Below are 16,770 nucleotides of genomic sequence, written 5' to 3'. Positions count from 1 at the left end.
GTCAAGGTCTGAGGCCGCCCAGTCCCCTCCGTGGGCCCTCACTTCAATCGCGCGCACCCGTCTCCAACAGCAGCCTTGGCACCCACGCCGCACCCGGAGAGAACTGCGCAGGCGCGCCTCCGAGTCCGGAGACCGGCCCACAGGGCACGGTCGTGTGTGCGTGGAGACTCACCGAGCCCCGCCTGTGCTTCAACACGCAGGCTCAAGGGCGCGTGCCCTACGCTGCCGGTTCTGATTGGCCGCCACGGGTAAGGGCGCCGCCCAATGGGAGGTGTGGATGGTGAGGGGTGCCGCACACCGGGAGCCGAGGGTCTGTGTCAAGAGCGGCGGGGGCTGCAGGAGGCGAGAGAGACGGGTGAGGGTCACCGCGCCGCGGGGCGGGCGGGTGAAGAGAGCGCTGGGCCAACGGAGAGGATGGAGGGAGACGAAGGGGACCCCGGAGGTCGAAGAGCTTTGGGGCCTGCGCTATGGCGGGAGCGACGCGAAGTGGAAGGACGGTGCTCCTTCCTGTGTGCCCTGGAGCATTGATGGAGCGCCGGTGGAGTGCCGGACCCTGCACTGGAGCTCGCCGTTCCCCGACACTTTGCCGGGAGCGCTTAGGTTGCAGAGTTGATACGTCTGGTCAGAGAAGAGGGATGTGTAGCTGTGCAGCGAGAAAGTTGAGCCTCCAGGCCCCTGGGTTCTTTCCTGGAAGGACTTACTGGTCTACTCCCCCATCCCTCCCCCCAGTAGTTTACAATCCATGATTGGGAAGGGAGGAGTGTAAACGAGGAAAATCCAGATGTTAGGTCTTTCAGGCTACCTTCTAGAAAGATCTTTACTGGGTACTGCTTTGCATAAACTTCACACCAGGCACTGGACCTCCTCCTGGAGGAGTTCTCTGTTTAGAGTAGGACTGTAAAACAAAAAAAAATTAAACTCTCAGGCCCTGGCAACTCAAAAATTAGTGAGGCAGTTAAGGATAGTTTAGCTCCTGGGCTTTTGTGAATTATTTACTCAAGGAGCATTTATTGGGCACCAACTGAAGGCAGGGTCCTGTGCTGGGCTGTTTCTGTGGGAGTTCACATCTTAGGAGAGTTGGCCTGGTGGGGAGGTGGAATGTGCACTGAGACAGTTGAATACTCAGGGCCTCACTTCCTGGAAGGATTAGTCATCCACTAAATATCTCCTCAGTGCCTAAGGTGTGCAAAGCATTCTTCCTGGCATTGGAAATATCTCAGTGATGAACCGACTAAAATCCCTGCCCTCTGGGAACTTAATAGGAGTAACATGTATGTGCCAGGCTGTAAACTGCCCTCTGGCGTTAACACATGTGTTGAAGAAGAGATGGAGAACGTGGGAATTGAATTTGGAAAATTAGCTCGTATACTTGTGGGGGGTGGGGGGGTGTCATTTGCTGAAGGGACCCTGGGCCTCTGCTATGTGAAATGACCGATATGAATTGAGCCCACACATTTAGAAGGGGGGATGGGGCACATAGCTAAAAGCTTAATAGTTAAAGTCCCGGTCCCTGGTCAGTACTTTAGTTGGTGACAACAGTCCCTATAATGAATCAGAGCTGTCCTGCCGACAAGCTCAGTGAGGAACACAGAGACTTCATCCCAAGTTTATGATAATGGCTATAGTAGAGGTGGCACGGGATACCATAGGAACTCTGAGGAGGGGAGTGACCACCAGCCTCAGGCTGTAGACATCAGAAAAAGCTTCACAAAAGAAATGCTGGGGAAGAGTTCGCTAGACTAGAAGAGTAGAGAACTTATTTGGTAGAAGGAATAGCAGCATCAAAGACCTAGGGTCCAAAAACATTTCTGGGTAACTACAAGTGGTCCTGCCTAGCCTTTATCCAGTACCAGGGACTTTGTGGTCAGTACTACTTTTAGCCCCATTTCACAAGTGAGAAAACAGTCTCAGAGAGAGGAAGTGTGTGGTGGAGCTCAGATTCAAGCCAAGAGCAGTGTGGTTCCAGGGCCTGACCTCTTAATCTCTTTGCTGCATCTCTGTGTCTCCATGTAGAAGGAGGAAAGGTGCTGCACAGGCAAAGGCCGAGAGACCCCAAAAGACATGTGTTCTCAGAAAGGGTGCAACTAGCCCTCTGGGTAAGGAGGGCAGCATCAGAGGCCAGACTGAGGAGGGCTGTCTCTCCTGCAGATGCCTGGCCACCATGGGACATGTGTTAGCTTCAGAGGCACAGGCTCATTAAAGACTGAGGCACAAACACTGCATCTAAACTTGGTGACTGACAGAGGCTAATGAGTGACAGGATGGACAAAGGAACTCCTAAGACATCCCTCCTCCCCTTGGATTCCTGGTGTCTCACCACCTCCCTTCTTTTTCCAGGCACTGCTTTCCCCACAATGGCAGAGATGGCTGAGATGGCCGAGATGCTGACACAGATATCACCAAGGGCAATGGAGATGTCAACAGAGGTGACTGATATGAAACCTGAGGAGGCCCTTGCCTCATCCCTCTTTTTCCAGCACCACCAGTTCATGTGCTCCGAATGTGGCAGCCTCTACAACACACTGGAGGAAGTCATCTCACACCAGGATCAGCATGGGCCCACTGTCACAGAGGAGGAGGCACTGACCACCCAGGACGCTGGCCTGGAGCCAGAGCTAGTGCCAGGTACGGAGGATGGGCCTTTCCAGTGTGGTGACTGCAGCCAGCTCATCCTCTCCCGTGGTGAGCTCCTGGCCCACCAGGACTCCCACCTGCAGGCATCTGCAAGCCAGATCCAATACCAGTGTGGGGACTGCCAGGAGCTGTTCCCCTCGCCTGAGCTGTGGGTGGCTCATCGGAAGGCCCAGCACCTTTCTACTGCAGCAGCCAGGCCACCAGTGCTGCCGCCTCCCCCGCCCCCTCCCTCAGCACCACCACCTCAATCTCCTGCTCCACCTGGAGTCAAGATGGAGCCCTATGAGTGTCCTGAATGCTGTACCCTCTGTGCCACCCCTGAGGAATTCTTGGAGCATCAAGGCACCCACTTTGACTCCCTAGAGAAAGAGGAATGCAATGGGCTAGAGGAAGATGAGGATGAAGAAGATGAAGAGACAGAGGAGGAGGAGGAGGCGTTGGCCTCAGAGGTTGGTGACAATGCTATAGAGAGCGACAAGTCCACAGATCCCCAGACCCAGAACTGTGGGGATTGTTCCCAACACTGGACCTCAGCAGGGGCACGCCGACGACACCCGCGGGCATCCCATGGCCCAGCATCAACAACCCACCCCTTCCGCTGCAGCCAGTGCCAACGCAGCTTCAGCTCAGCAAACCGGCTGCTGGCTCATGGACGTGCCCATGTTGGTGGCACACACGAGTGTACCACCTGCTTCAAGGTCTTCAAGAAAGCATCCTCATTGGAGCAACACCTCCGACTGCACCGAGGGGAAGCCCGCTACCTCTGCGTGGACTGTGGCCGTGGCTTTAGCACAGAACTCACTTTGGTGGCCCACCGGCGGGCCCACACCTCCAACCCATTGCATCGCTGCCGCTGTGGCAAAACATTCAGCAACATGACCAAGTTTCTCTACCACAGGCGCACCCACGCCGGCAAGAGTGGAGTGCCCCCTCTCACAGCAGGAGCCTCCCTAACTCCAGCTGAGCCCATGCCCCCGCCACCGCCCCCTGCCCCGCCTGCCCAGCTGCCCTGCCCACAGTGCTCGAAGTCCTTTGCCTCAGCCTCCCGCCTCTCTCGGCACCGGCGAACAGTCCATGGGCCCCCTGAGCGACGACACTGCTGCGGGGTTTGTGGCAAGGGCTTTAAGAAGCTGGTCCATGTGCACAACCACCTGCGGACACACACGGGCGAGAGGCCCTTCCAGTGCCACTCCTGTGGCAAGACCTTTGCTTCTTTGGCCAATCTCAGCCGCCACCAATTGACCCACACAGGGGTGCGTCCCTACCAATGCCTGGACTGTGGTAAGCGCTTCACACAGAGCTCCAACCTGCAGCAGCATCGGAGGCTGCACCTGCGACCAGTGGCCTTCGCTCGAGCACCCCGCCTCCCCATCACTGGTCTCTACAACAAGAGCCCCTACTACTGCGGGACATGTGGCCGCTGGTTCCGTGCCATGGCAGGAGCAGACTATCATGTGCACTGAGCTCGGGGAGACCATCGCCATTATCGAGACATCCCAGCCGCTGGCACTTGAGGACACACTGCAGCTGTGCCAGGCGGCACTGGGTGCCAGTGAAGCGAGCGGGCTGTTGCAGTTGGACACGGCCTTCGTGTGACACAGCTAAGGGCAACAATAAGAGTTTGGTTGCAGCAGCAAGTGTGGGCTCCTCTGGGGAGGAAGGGGACCACACCCTGGCAAGTCCACCCCAGTGGGTTCCAGGATCTACTGGCATCTTACCCACTGGCTCCTCAGAACAGCCCTGCCAGGTTTCTCTTGTCACCTTTCTCTGCCTGAGGGGAAACTGAAGCTCTGAGATGTGATACGATCTGTCCCAGGTCACCCCACATAGCAGGGTTTGCCAAGGTTCTTTGCATCACGCTGCTACCCAGAAACATCAGGTAACCTTTCCTGAGCCCTGGCCGTGTGCTCAGGTATGTGCCCCATACATCTTTAGGTACTTTGCTGTCCCCCCAGCCCAAGCTTCCCTGGACTTCAGCACCCAGCACTCAGCCATGCCTGGTGGAGGAAGGTACTGACTTCTCTGGGCTTCCTTAATCTCACCTTTAACAATGGAAGGAAACCTATAGGTGCCCTAGTGCTCAGCTGCAGACAGTGATGCTGGAGACCCAGGAATGAGTCAGACACGGGGCTTGGCCCAGGAGGCCTATAGTGTGTTAGGAACATGCACAAGTACAGATGGCCTTGCTCTCTAAGTGTGTCTCGTTGATTCTTTATCAGCTTGAGTGTCCTAAGTCCTCCCTGAGTGCTGGGCGATGCTTGGGGTAAGAGAAGTCACGCTTCTGCCCTGCCCCTCAGGGGCAGACAGAGCTCAGCCCCAGGTTCCTCAAGGTTGTGATGGGGGTGCACATGGACAGTGGGTCTTGCCACAGGAGTGGCACTGGAAGGGCCTCTCGCCCGTGTGTGTCCGCAGGTGGTTGTGCACATGGACCAGCTTCTTAAAGCCCTTGCCACCAGGGAACAAAGCTCGGTGGGAGATCAGTAGAGACCTTCTAAAGGAGGTAGGAATCTGCTAGCATAAGAGGAGAACATTCCAGGCAGATGGCATGGAGGGTGAGTTCTTAGTATACTTGGAGACCATCCAGTTATTCACAGCCACAGTAACAGCGAACATTGGTCTTCTAGCCGTGGCAGGCACTGCAGTAACCACTATACATGTGTTATGATCCCAACAGGCCTGAGGTGATCTCAGAATGATCCCTGTTGTACAGATAAGAAAATGGGCAGAATGCTTACTTCGACAGTACATACACTAAAATTGGAATGATACAGAGAAGATTAGCATGGCTCCTACATAAGGATGACATGCAAATTGGTGAAGTGCTACATAGAAAAAAGAAAAAGAAAATGGGCAGAGACTTGCCCAAGGTCTCACAGCTAGGCAAAGGCATTGCTGAGATGTGCACTTAGATGGGCCCTTCAGCCCATGTCCATAACTAGTGCTATTGAGTGATTGCGACCTGAAACCCTTGCAGGAGCTGGGGGCTCAGAGGAGGATTCATTATAACTGGAGGAAAGATGAGCCAGTGTCACAGAGTAGTTGGGGGTGGGCGGTCTTTCAAAAGATCAAAGGCCTTGGGAGCAGGAAGGGATCCCCAGCCTTTTCAAAGGTTCCTTAAGGTGACAATTCTTCCCTCTCTAAACAGATGTTACATGGCAGGTCAGGGAATGGGGCAGAGTGAAGCAGGGTTGTCTGGGAGGGTTAGACCTGGGAAGGCCTTGAAGCTGGGCTAAATTGGAGCAGTGCAAGAAGGGGTGGGCTCCTTGGGGTCAGGGTGGGGCTATGGGGAAGATTAAAGATGGTCCAGGAGGGAGAGAACAGGCCAGAGCTGGGCACAGACCATGGGGATAGGAGGAGGGTGAGGGACGGTGACCTCATGACTGACCAGATGTAAGGGAAGGCGTCCCCAGCAGCCCGACCACAGGTCCCCTCACCCAGGCCAGCCCTCCTCCTCTCCTCTGGTCCACATGTTTTATGTATGCATCATACAAAAAAGGTGATGCCTAAATGGTTCTGAGCAGGGAGACTCAGGGTTTTATTGGGCAATATACAGATGCCTCTGGGACTTTTTATTTTTTTTATAATATTTTTATTAATTTCAGAGAGGAAGGGAGAGGGAGAGAGAGATAGAAACATCAATGATGAGAGAGAATCATTGATCGGCTGCCCTCTGCACGGGATCGAGCCCGCAACCCAGGCATGTGCCCTGACTGGGAATCGAACCGTGATCTCCTGGTTCATAGGTCGATGCTCAACTGCTGAGCCACACCAGTCGGGCACCTCTGGGACTTTTTAGCAGACACTACAGACGTCCTTGAACTCCCTTTGGAACACCTCTCTTCACCAGTGGAGCACATGTCTGTTGCTCCTCCCCATATTCCCTTCTTCCTCTGCAGCCTCTGCCCGTGGTCCTACTGTCTGGCCCCAGCATGTTTTCTAAGTGAGGATAAAGGCCAGGCTCTCTGCCTTAACCTTCCCCAGGACTGTCACTTCCCAACAGGTATGAGACCTGGAAATGAAAGCTTGGGGACAGCACCTCTGCCCCCATGCATGCCCACTAAGAGTCTACATCAGGCCCTGGTCTGTGTGGATCAGTGGTTAGAGCATCAGCCTGTGCACCACAGGTTTGATCCCTAGCCCCAGTTGGAACATGTTTGGGAGGCAACCAATCAATGTTTCTCTCTCTCCCCCTCCCTCCCACTCTCTAAAAATAAATGGAAAAATATTCTCAGGTGAAGATTAACAAAAAAATTTTTTTAAGTTTACATCAGGCTAAGTTTTGTGTCCTCCAGACTCTGAAGCAGCAGGGGCTGAGACAGAGCTTTGTTAAAGTCTTGACCCTGCCACTTAGTCTGTGGCCATGACCTCCCTGATCCCAGCTCTCCCTCCCTGGGTGGAAGCAAATGGTTCGACCTGAGACCAGGGGGCAGGCTCCTCCCAGGCCTCTGCAGCATATAAACCAGACCAGTTCATCCTCACACAGGAAGGTTGGGCCCCTCAGCCAGGATCCAGATTCAGGCCTCAGATGGCCCAGTTTGGGTTCACCCTACCCTGTCCCCCACCTGAGATACAGCCCACTCCTGTCCCAGGACAGCCCACCAGACACCTCCCTCACCTCTGGAAAAAGACAGCTAGACAGAAGGTAGGAGGGGGAGGAGCCAGGTTGGACGGTGCGAATCGATGTTTTCTTTAAGAAAAAAATTATAACAATCTATTTACACCCGGGGGGCCAGGAAAGAGGAGAGGAGATGGGCTGGGCTGGTTCTATTTACAAGGGACACAGGAAGGGAGGGTGGGTTGGAGAAGGGCGGTCTGGGGGGAGAGAAGGGGGACAAGGGATAGGAGGTCCACATGCCCCCAACCCCGTCCATCCTTCCTTCTCTTCCCTCCCCACAACCAAATCCTCTTAAAAAGCCCACCATAGGGGTGAGGCTGGTGAGGAAGGAACAGGAAGAGGGAACAGGGACTCATTTACCTCTGCCCTCTAGTCTAGGGGCCCAGCCAGGGCAGGAGCTATGGCCCCCCTTTCCCAGCCCCACCTGGGGCTCCCAGATGGAAGGGTAGTTGGCAGGGCCCTCAGGAGGAGTTAGTGAGGGGAGCTGTGGCTTCGGCTGACTGCCATTCTGAGCCGGTCTGAGCCTCACTTAAACCTGAAGAGGAAAAAGAAGCAGACCAGTTAGCCTTTGCCTTTCAACACCCCTCTCCCTCCCCACCCCCCCCACCCCCAAAAACCTCCACAAGCAGGAAGTCCATGTAAGATGCTGCATTTGAAAGTGAAAGCTGTCACTTTAGATCCATGGTTGCAAACTCAAATGCCAAAGGACCGAGGAAAGGCAGGCCCACTGCCATCCCCTCTGACTTTCTTCCCCAGGAGAAACAGGAAAACCAGACTTGTACATGAAATGGCCCAAACTTTTTTTTTAATATATTTTATTGATTTTTTTTTTTCCAGAGAGGAAGGGAGAGGGATAGAGAGCTAGAAACATCGATGAGAGAGAAACATCGATCAGCTGCCTCCTGCACACCCCCTACTGGGGATGTGCCCACAACCAAGGTACATGCCCTTGGCCGGAATCGAACCTGGGACCCTTTAGTCCGCAGGCTGATGCTCTATCCACTGAGCCAAACCAGTCAGGGCCCCAATTTTTTAATGTGCGCAACAAATTCAACTGTTTTTATAGGCCAAACATATGTCTTTGGTTTTCCAGTTAGCATTTCAACACAAACATAGGCAATAATACCCAACACAAGTGGCCATTCACATGTTGTAAAATATGCTTTCTATACCATCAAGCTGTAATTTTTACAGGAAACTGACAGGCTGTGAAAACAGCCCCTTTCCCCACAGCTGAAAAATGCTGCTCTACCCTGACTTACCTTGTGAGGGTGGGGTGAGGGTGGCAGTGCCCGCCGGGGACCTCAAGTGAGGAGGGATAAGAATGGCGTTGAGAGATGGTTGGATGGAGAGTTCTAGAGACAGGAATGGACATGCCTGGTCAGAGGGCAGGACATCTGCAGACCCAATTGGAGTTAGAAAAGGGCACTGAATGGGGACCCAGCTCTTGGCAAGGCCAGTGTTTGCAGACACATGTAGCCATCGAGTACTTAATAGGAAAAACTGTAAAGAGCCTAGCACAGATCATGGGGCATGGGTGAATCAGGTTTGGGTTTCCTTGAACCATGGGGGCCTCTCCCAAGCCCCAGACCTTCCTTGTCACCCACCCTCAACTCCCCATTCCTGTCTTCAACACCAAGCTCTTCTCCACAATCACTGGCTGCCTCTCCAGTTCCCCAGACCCCAGGCTGTGCCCTCACCACCAGGACTGAAATTGAAGAGGGGGGGAAGCGCGCGGTTGTTAGGGAGCTGGATTCCGTGACATCGCAGTTCATCAAAGAAGCTGTGGGCACAGGCTTCCAGTGGGGAGAGCCTCGAGGACGGTGTGTACTCCAGCAGGCTAGAGCAGAGCGCTATGGCCTCAGGTGGCGTTCGAGATTTGAACACCTGGAGAGAAGAAGAGAGGCAGAAGTCACAAGAGTGAGGCCCTGGATACTTGCATGCTCCTGCACCTCACCGCCACAATGCCTGCAGCAAATGTGACTGCCCACCTCTCACAAACCTACTTTCCAAATGAAGAAACTAAGACACCGCCACTGAGGGGAGCTCAGTTTGTATCAGGTGAGCAGCCCACCATGACTGCATGGGCTTTGCTGTAAGTCTGTTTCCCCACTAGAAAAGTAGGGCTCTTCAATCTACTGTGGGTCCTCAACTTTCAGATTACTGGAAATTCCATCAACTGAAATCTAATGAAAGTCACCGACCCTCTCCAATGCCATGACTTTGTAGCCACATCCCCAGACCACTTGGCCTCCTATGGGGACCTCAGCCATGCTATCGGAGCCCCTAACCCTGCCCTACCTTTGTCCAAGGGTGAGCTTTAATCTGGGGGAACTTGAACTCCGTGTAGTTGGGGTTCATCTCTCGGATCTGCTCCCGGGTTGGTGTTCCCAGCACCTGTAAGAAAAGGAGGGGTCTGAGCCAAGACCCCTATCACTTAGCCCCACCTCTGCCCACCTGGCTCTGCCCTCACCTTGATGATCTCCACCAGCTGGTCTACCCCACTGTCCCCAGGGAAGATGGGCTGGCCCAGGAGGAGCTCGGCCAGTACGCAGCCAGCTGACCACACATCTGAAGGGGGAATGGGAGAGGGTCAGGGTTACCATGCCCACCCCTCACAAACACTTCCATCCCTTATGATTAGAGAGGAACCACCTTGCTCGAGATCACACAGTTTAGGAACCCTGGAGTCTTGACTTTGACCTCCAGGTCTGCCTGACTGTACTGTACTCTTCCCCTTCCTGGTCTGTACCTTGAGCCCTATGACAAATTCACACCTAAGGACCAGGCAGTTTCCTCACACCGGCTGATGAAATGTTCTCTTCCAAACCCTTCATGCCCTCTCCTCAAGCCTGGAGGGTGGCAATGTCATCCCCACCAATTGGGAGGAACACAGAGGCCTATGAGCAGGTCACACCCTCATGGCCCACCTCAGATTCCCCCAAAGTCACCATCAGCCCCTCCCCCTGGATGAGAAGAGACGGCTAACTAGGAGGTTCCAGTGTCAGTATGGACTCTGGAGTTGGGTCAGCTTTCAAAGCCCAGCCTTGCCCAGTCCTAGCAGTGTGACTGCGGGCAGGTGGCCTCACCGCTCTAAGCCTGAGACTGCTCATCTGTAAAGGAGCGTAAGACAACATCGCCCTCCTAAATTTGTGAGGACGGCATGAAAGAATAAACATTAAGCTTTTATCTCCAAACCTGGCACACACATACACCCAGAACTCAAAAACTGCCATGACTGCCATCCCCACCCCCAGCCTCCCATAAGTCTGACCGATAGATGAGGTATAATCAGTGGCTCCAAAGATCAGCTCGGGGGCACGATAGTAGCGAGAACAGATGTAGGAGACATTGGGCTCCCCCCGGACCAGCTGCTTTGCACTGTGGGAAGAGGTGAGCAAGAGTAAACACAGGCGAAGGTTGGGGCCCTTCCTCACCCTTTCAGCCACTCAACACGCCCCAGGTCAGGCCTACCTGCCAAAATCACAGAGCTTGAGGACAGCCGTGTCAGGGTCCACCAGCAGATTCTGGGGTTTGATGTCACGGTGACACACGCCCTGGGAGTGGATGTAGGCCAAGCTCCGGAAGAGCTGGTACATGTATACCTGGGATAGACAGGGAGAATTCCAGCCCGGCTCTCCCCAGAGCATGCCACTGCTCCACCCTCTTGGCCAGAAGAGCCATTCCAGGCCCTGGCTCCAACTTGAAAATCCTTCCATGGCCCCTTGGTTCTCAAATTTTAGTGTGCAACAGAATCACTTGGAGGCCTTGTTAAAAATAGGGGCTTCTGGGCCCCACTCCCAGAGTTTCAGATTCAGTAAGTTCAGGATGGGGCTTCTGCAGCAGCTCCCAGTGATGGTTCTGGTCCACACTGAGAACTCCTGATTCAATCCCATACCTCAGCAGAAGCCCAATGAATAAGAGAGAGACATCAGGAAGACCTTGTTTTAGAGGCTGGGAGCCAGGCACTCAGCTCCTCCAAATCCACTGGCTGGAGGAAGGGCTCAGCTTTTTATCCACCAGTCCAGTGGTCGGCAAACTCATTAGTCAACAGAGCCAAATATCAACAGTTCTTCTTCAAAATAGACTCGCCCAGGCCGAAAACCGACTTCTGCGCATGGGCCACGAAGTTTCAATCGCACTGTACATGGGCGCCCGCGCGTAGTATTTTGTGGAAGAGCCACGCTCAAGGGGCCAAAGAGCCGCCGTTTGCCGACCACGGCACCAGTCAAACCACCCACAAGCAGCCCCTCTCCAGTTGGGTGTTCTTGCCATTCTCCCATTGACTGACTAGCACAGCTGTGGGCAAACTACAGCCCAGGATCCGGCCCATTTGAAATGAATAAAACTAAAAAAAAAAAAAAGACTGTACCCTTTTATGTAATGATGTTTACTTTGAATTTATATTAGTTCACACAAACACTCCATCCATGCTTTTGTTCCGGCCCTCCTGTCCAGTTTAAGAACCCATTGTGGCCCTCCAGTCAAAAAGTTTGCCCACCCCTGGACTAGCACCTAAGTGCTAAGAGAGCAGTGATCTTTGTGTTTTCATCACTGCCTCACAGGGCCTGGCAAGTAATAACCGCTTAGGCCTGCTTCCTGGCCTTCTCCTCTGTTCCTGCTGCCCTTTCTCACCCTGTGCCTGGTCTCCTCCCACAAGCCTTCTTTGATCCTTCTCGCCCCAAGCAGGCGAGGCTGGGGGCCTTCTGTGTTTCCAGAATTCCCTGTGCCCCTTCTAGGAAGGCAGTGCTAGTAGTTTTATAGTTCTCATGTGTCTACCCTGCTAAACTGAGAGGCTTCAAAGGCAAGGCCTGGGTCTTAGTCAACCGGGCCTCTGAAATTGTTCACTGCAGGGCCTGACACACAGGCAGCCACAGGACAGTCACCGCGCTGGAGAACTCCCTGCCCCGGGAGTGAGGTCCCATAGCACCAACCACTAGCAGAGCCCCTAAGAGCTTGCAAGGGCTCACCAGGAACAAATGAGCCCTCGAGCGACCTCAAGTAAACTTGGACCCAGCCACCTCCTCCCAATGCAGCACTGCCCCAGCCTTTGTTCTCCACATCATCACTAGGCTCACTCATTCATTCATTCAAACTCCTACAAAGGGATAGGAACACTCAGGACTCAGCACCAGGCACTGGGGAATGAACTAGAGACAATGGACGAAGGTGCCTGCTCTCTTGGCTCTGTGGACACTAACCTCCCTCCAACCCTGCGTCCTTTCCACTCCTCTCCCAGACATCAGTGCGTCCCCCTCTGTATTTTCTGTCACCATCACCTGATTCTGAGCTACTGCCTCCAATACCACTGTTGTCACTGGGCTCCCAGTATAGACCCAAGCAGGTACCTTGCAGCCTCCCCAGCCCCAGTCAGCCTGCCTCCCTGATTCAGTCAGGCCTCAGGATGGGCTACCCTGTATTTAGCGAGCTGCATCTCTGGGGGTATGGAAACAAGGGCAGGGAACACAAGACCTTCAAGGACCAACATAAACTTGGAGAACGAGAGAACCCACAGAAGGTAGGAAGATTCGGAGCTACTAGCTTCCTGGGCCTGGGCCCCAGAAGTCTGCCTGCCCACCTTGACATAGATGATAGGGATGGTCAACTTGGCCTTGGTGAAATGACGGGCCACCCGGTACACTGTCTCGGGCACGTACTCCAGCACCAGATTTAAGTAAAGCTCGTCTTTCTGCAGAGAGCAAAGGAGAGATGTGAGGCATTCTGAAGAAAGAGCTTGCAAGGAAGTGGGATGGAAGGTTTAGGGAAAATGGGGAAGGACTAGCAGTCATGAGAAAGGCAGGCAGGAAAATAGGTGGAGTGAAAGTGCAGGACTCCCCTACCCCGAGGTCTCACCTTCTCCCCACTGGAGTAGAAAAAGTATCTCAGCCTCACGATATTGCAGTGGTCCAGCTTCCGCATAATCTGCAGCTCTCGGTTCTTAGAGGCAAAGGGAGAGAGCCTCAGAAAACCACCAGCTGTCTTTCCTCCCCTCCCTAGCACCCTTCACCACAGCCCTACTCCCCCATTCCCGCCAACAGAGCTAGGCGGTTACTACTCCCTGTCCCAGGCCCCCCTGGGGCAGCCCCTAACTCCTTATCCAATTCCTTATCTGCAATCCATCCCCCTCACACAACAAGCTGGAGGTCTCTGGGCTAAACCCAGATCACAGATATGCTTTCTTCAGCCCACTTTTTTTAAATGTTCAACTTATTGCTTTTTTAAATGTTTGATTTAAAATCAAAATCCAGTTTTGCAGCTTCTCTTGAGATGGCCGCATGAGGTCCACCGCCCTGCATGGCACAAGCAACAACAGACAAGTAGTGGCCATCCAGTCCACCCTAGTCCCCACTCCTCCCTATTGTTTCCCTGGCTGTGTCTTGGTCCTTGAGCCCTGGCTTGGATCCTGTGTTCCAGACTCCAGGCTCCCAATTCTCATCTTCCCAAAAAGGACCCAGCCTCAGCCTCTTCCCAGAAGGCCTGGTCTCAGCATTCTTCCCTATTCTCTGTTTCCCTCTGGGGCCTCAAAACTCCCCACCCTCAGATCCTTCTCACTTCTGGGAGGCAACACTAATCAAATTCTGACCAATACCCTGGAGCTCCTCCTGCCCCTGAGACTACTACCTGCTAGGACCCAGGGCCTGACCTGTTTCCCTCCCAGTGTAGGCTATTTCCAGATTAGCCTAGCCTCCAACATGCCATCCTTCCAAACCAATTATCCCTCAACTTCCACTCCGTCAGCTCCTTCTCATTCCCTGGGTATCCACTAGCTCACAGGGCAGCACTAGATGAACGGACACCCCTTCTTCAGGAAGGCAGAGCCCCAAACCAAGGCGTGTGGTTCGGTGAGCACTGGGCAGGCTGAATTCTGCCCTGCACTCGCCAAGTACCTAGGGCAGAGTGAGACAAGACCTTTGCTTCCTCTCTGCTCTGAGCAGAAGCTTAACTTAGTGATTAAGTTAAGATGGACAGCTTGGGAATCAGAATCTAGTCTTGACCTCTGGCAATTCTCTTATCTGAGTCTGTTTCCAGTTTCTGCTTACTTAAAATGGGAATAACAATACTTACACCTCCACACAACCTTTATTAAACAAGAACTTGCCTGCAAAAGCATTTACAAAGAGAAGAAGCCCAATAAACTGTCAGCTCTGGGCTTTCCTGGAACCCATATTCCCATCTTCCACACAACTCACTCCCTGCTTCCCCCTTCTCCTCTGGCCCATGCTCACATCCCCTCGGGGACCCAAGGCCAATGCTCGTGCTGGAGCTCTCACCAATCATGCCCAGTTAAGCCTCCCTGTCCCCATTCCCACCAAGTACCTTGAACCTCTTGTCCTGGAGAACCTTCTTGATGGCTACCAGTTCCCTGGTCTCTGCCAGCCGTGCCTGGTACACAACCCCAAATGAGCCATTGCCAATCACTTTGATGTCTGTGTACGCCACCTCCTGGGAGCGCTCCGGGCCTTGGCCTAGAGTGGCTACCACTGTGGTCACCTTCCCGCTGTCACCTGGGGAACAAAGGAGACACAATATCCACTGACCCTTCCCCTCTGGCCACTCCCTGTCCTGGAGCTGTGGAGGGGAGGACAGTCTCCACAGGAAGCTCTCTGGGGCCTCTTTGTCCCTTTTTCCTTGTCCCTCCTCCCACAATGGAAGACACCGACATCTAAAACTCTCGCTGACCCCTAAGTTCCACTTCTAGTTAAGCAGCAAACCATTGGGTCTTCTTGGTCTCAAGAGACACTGACACTTCCAGATGCTGAATGCATCCAAGCTCACTGCCCTCTGGTCCCTCCCGACTGGGGAAAGCCTGGCCTAAACTCGTCCACTGAAGAGAGCGGTAACCCTGAGGTACTTCTACTTTAGGAAAGCACTAACCTCCCTCGCAGCTCAGGGGAGGGTGACCTCTATGTCCTCCCTGGTGGAGCTGGAAACTTCACCACTGGTTTTTGGTGACAGAAATAAATGACTCCTCCTGGCGTGAGTACTGGCGCCCTGACTCACTTTTGGGGGACAATGTGCCCTTACCCAAATGCTTTCAGGTTAGAGAAGGCACTGACCTGACCTCATCTGTGTGATCCAGAGTCCCAGACCCCTTCCTGTATGTGGGTGGTCCTTAAGAGATCAGCACTAAATTGAGACTAGTGAACCTGATCCCTACTATCAGAGGGCTAGCCCAGCCTCAGTGCTTCATAGGAAAACAAATTCCCAGTTCCAGTCTCTGAATGGCAGCAAATTGTGGTGGCATTCTTTGGGGATAGTGATCCCTTTTTCTTCAGGGAACTGATGGAAGGTTCCCCCAAGAAAAAGGGTCACTGATAAATCAAATCCATTTTGAGGGACCAGTTGACACCTGGATCCAGTTGAGGGACCAGGATCACGCCTTCTTTTGGAAGAGGTGATCCTACATAGCTATTTTTCAGAGCCGCTAACACACCTCATAATAAAAGGGGTATAACCCAAATCCATATCTATGGGAACTATAATCCTCCCCCTCCCCTTCCATTTATGTGAAAGGAGACCCACCAAGCCATGTTTTTTGAAAAAACAGTAACTATGCCGAAACCAGTTTGGCTCAGTGGATAGAGCATCGGCTTGCGGACTGAAGGGTCCCAGGTTCGATTCCGGTCGGGGGCATGTGCCTGGGTTGCGGGCACATCCCCAGTGGGAGATGTGCAGGAGGCAGCTGATCGATGTTCCTCTCTCATCGATGTTTCTAACTCTCTATCTCTCTCCCTTCCTCTCTGTAAAAAATCAATAAAATATATTTTAAAAAAAAAAAAGAAAAAACAGTAACTATGAGTAGGTCTGAAGAGCATGCTGACTCCCAATCTGGCCTTATTTCTAAGAGGTAGCAACTATGAATTTTCACCATTGGGAGTAAAGTTCTACATATTATGGGCAGGTTATGATATCAGGCCCTGTGTTTTAAAGGGGAAGACGACCTGGGTACCAGGTTTGGAAAGCTGTAGCCCTGTTCTTTGGAAACACAGGTACTTGCTTCTAAGTAATATGTACTCCAAATTCCCATCTTCTAAAGGGAAGCAAATGCAGAGCCCACCCCCGCCCCCTCCTATTTATTCTCTTTGGGAACAATAACCCTTGAGCCCCATTTGTAAGCGACGATGACCCCTGATCCTGTTCTCTAATGGATGGCAACGTCAGATCCCTGTTTTTAAGCCTCAAGAACCCAAGACCTCGGTACTGGAAGAACAGGAACCTGTGACCCCAGTTTCTTTGAGGGTTACTCTAAGCCTAAACTCCAAGTGATGGTCACCCCCTCAATTCTTCTCTTGGAGGGGGAGAGCTCAGATCCCAGTTTTAGGTGGCAGTGACCTCGCGCTCTTATCTGGGCAGATGGAAGAACCTGATCAATGACTGAGGGGCTTCAGGGACACTGATCTCCACCCACCACGGACGCCGCTAGTACTCACGGCCCAGCTTCACTCCGGGCGGCGGGAAGCTGGTGCCCGCACTGGGGACGCCGCTGCCTCCTCCGCCGCTGCTGCTGCTTGGGCCAGCCC

The 16,770-nt window shown here is 53.3% G+C and overlaps 2 protein-coding genes across 2 annotated transcripts in view; one reads left to right on the top strand and one right to left on the bottom strand.

Moving 5' to 3' along the window:
* The first annotated feature begins 267 nt into the window (after nucleotides 1–267).
* Nucleotides 268–4,828, top strand: ZNF526 (zinc finger protein 526). Its single transcript, XM_006761069.2, is given in 3 exon segments — nucleotides 268–355; nucleotides 2,338–4,078; nucleotides 4,080–4,828. Coding segments are annotated over 2 exon segments (1,875 nt in total). The 5' UTR covers nucleotides 268–355; nucleotides 2,338–2,354; the 3' UTR covers nucleotides 4,231–4,828.
* A 2,564-nt stretch (nucleotides 4,829–7,392) lies between these two features.
* GSK3A (glycogen synthase kinase 3 alpha) overlaps nucleotides 7,393–16,770 on the bottom strand; it is a gene marked incomplete at its 5' end in the record, with an annotated part of 20,620 nt that continues 11,242 nt past the window's right edge. The window contains 11 exons of the mRNA XM_006761083.2: nucleotides 7,393–7,784; nucleotides 8,512–8,604; nucleotides 8,950–9,136; nucleotides 9,551–9,646; nucleotides 9,723–9,820; nucleotides 10,524–10,630; nucleotides 10,724–10,854; nucleotides 12,828–12,938; nucleotides 13,103–13,186; nucleotides 14,567–14,754; nucleotides 16,681–16,766. Coding sequence (XP_006761146.2) covers nucleotides 7,711–7,784; nucleotides 8,512–8,604; nucleotides 8,950–9,136; nucleotides 9,551–9,646; nucleotides 9,723–9,820; nucleotides 10,524–10,630; nucleotides 10,724–10,854; nucleotides 12,828–12,938; nucleotides 13,103–13,186; nucleotides 14,567–14,754; nucleotides 16,681–16,766 — 1,255 coding nt within the window. The remainder of the gene's footprint in view (nucleotides 7,785–8,511; nucleotides 8,605–8,949; nucleotides 9,137–9,550; nucleotides 9,647–9,722; nucleotides 9,821–10,523; nucleotides 10,631–10,723; nucleotides 10,855–12,827; nucleotides 12,939–13,102; nucleotides 13,187–14,566; nucleotides 14,755–16,680; nucleotides 16,767–16,770) is intronic.

This window comes from Myotis davidii, unplaced genomic scaffold (assembly GCF_000327345.1).
Source record: "Myotis davidii unplaced genomic scaffold, ASM32734v1 scaffold1577, whole genome shotgun sequence".
NCBI classification, from domain to species: domain Eukaryota; kingdom Metazoa; phylum Chordata; class Mammalia; order Chiroptera; family Vespertilionidae; genus Myotis; species Myotis davidii.
Note: the sequence above shows the minus strand (reverse complement) of the source record. Positions and strands in the feature narration are given on the sequence as shown.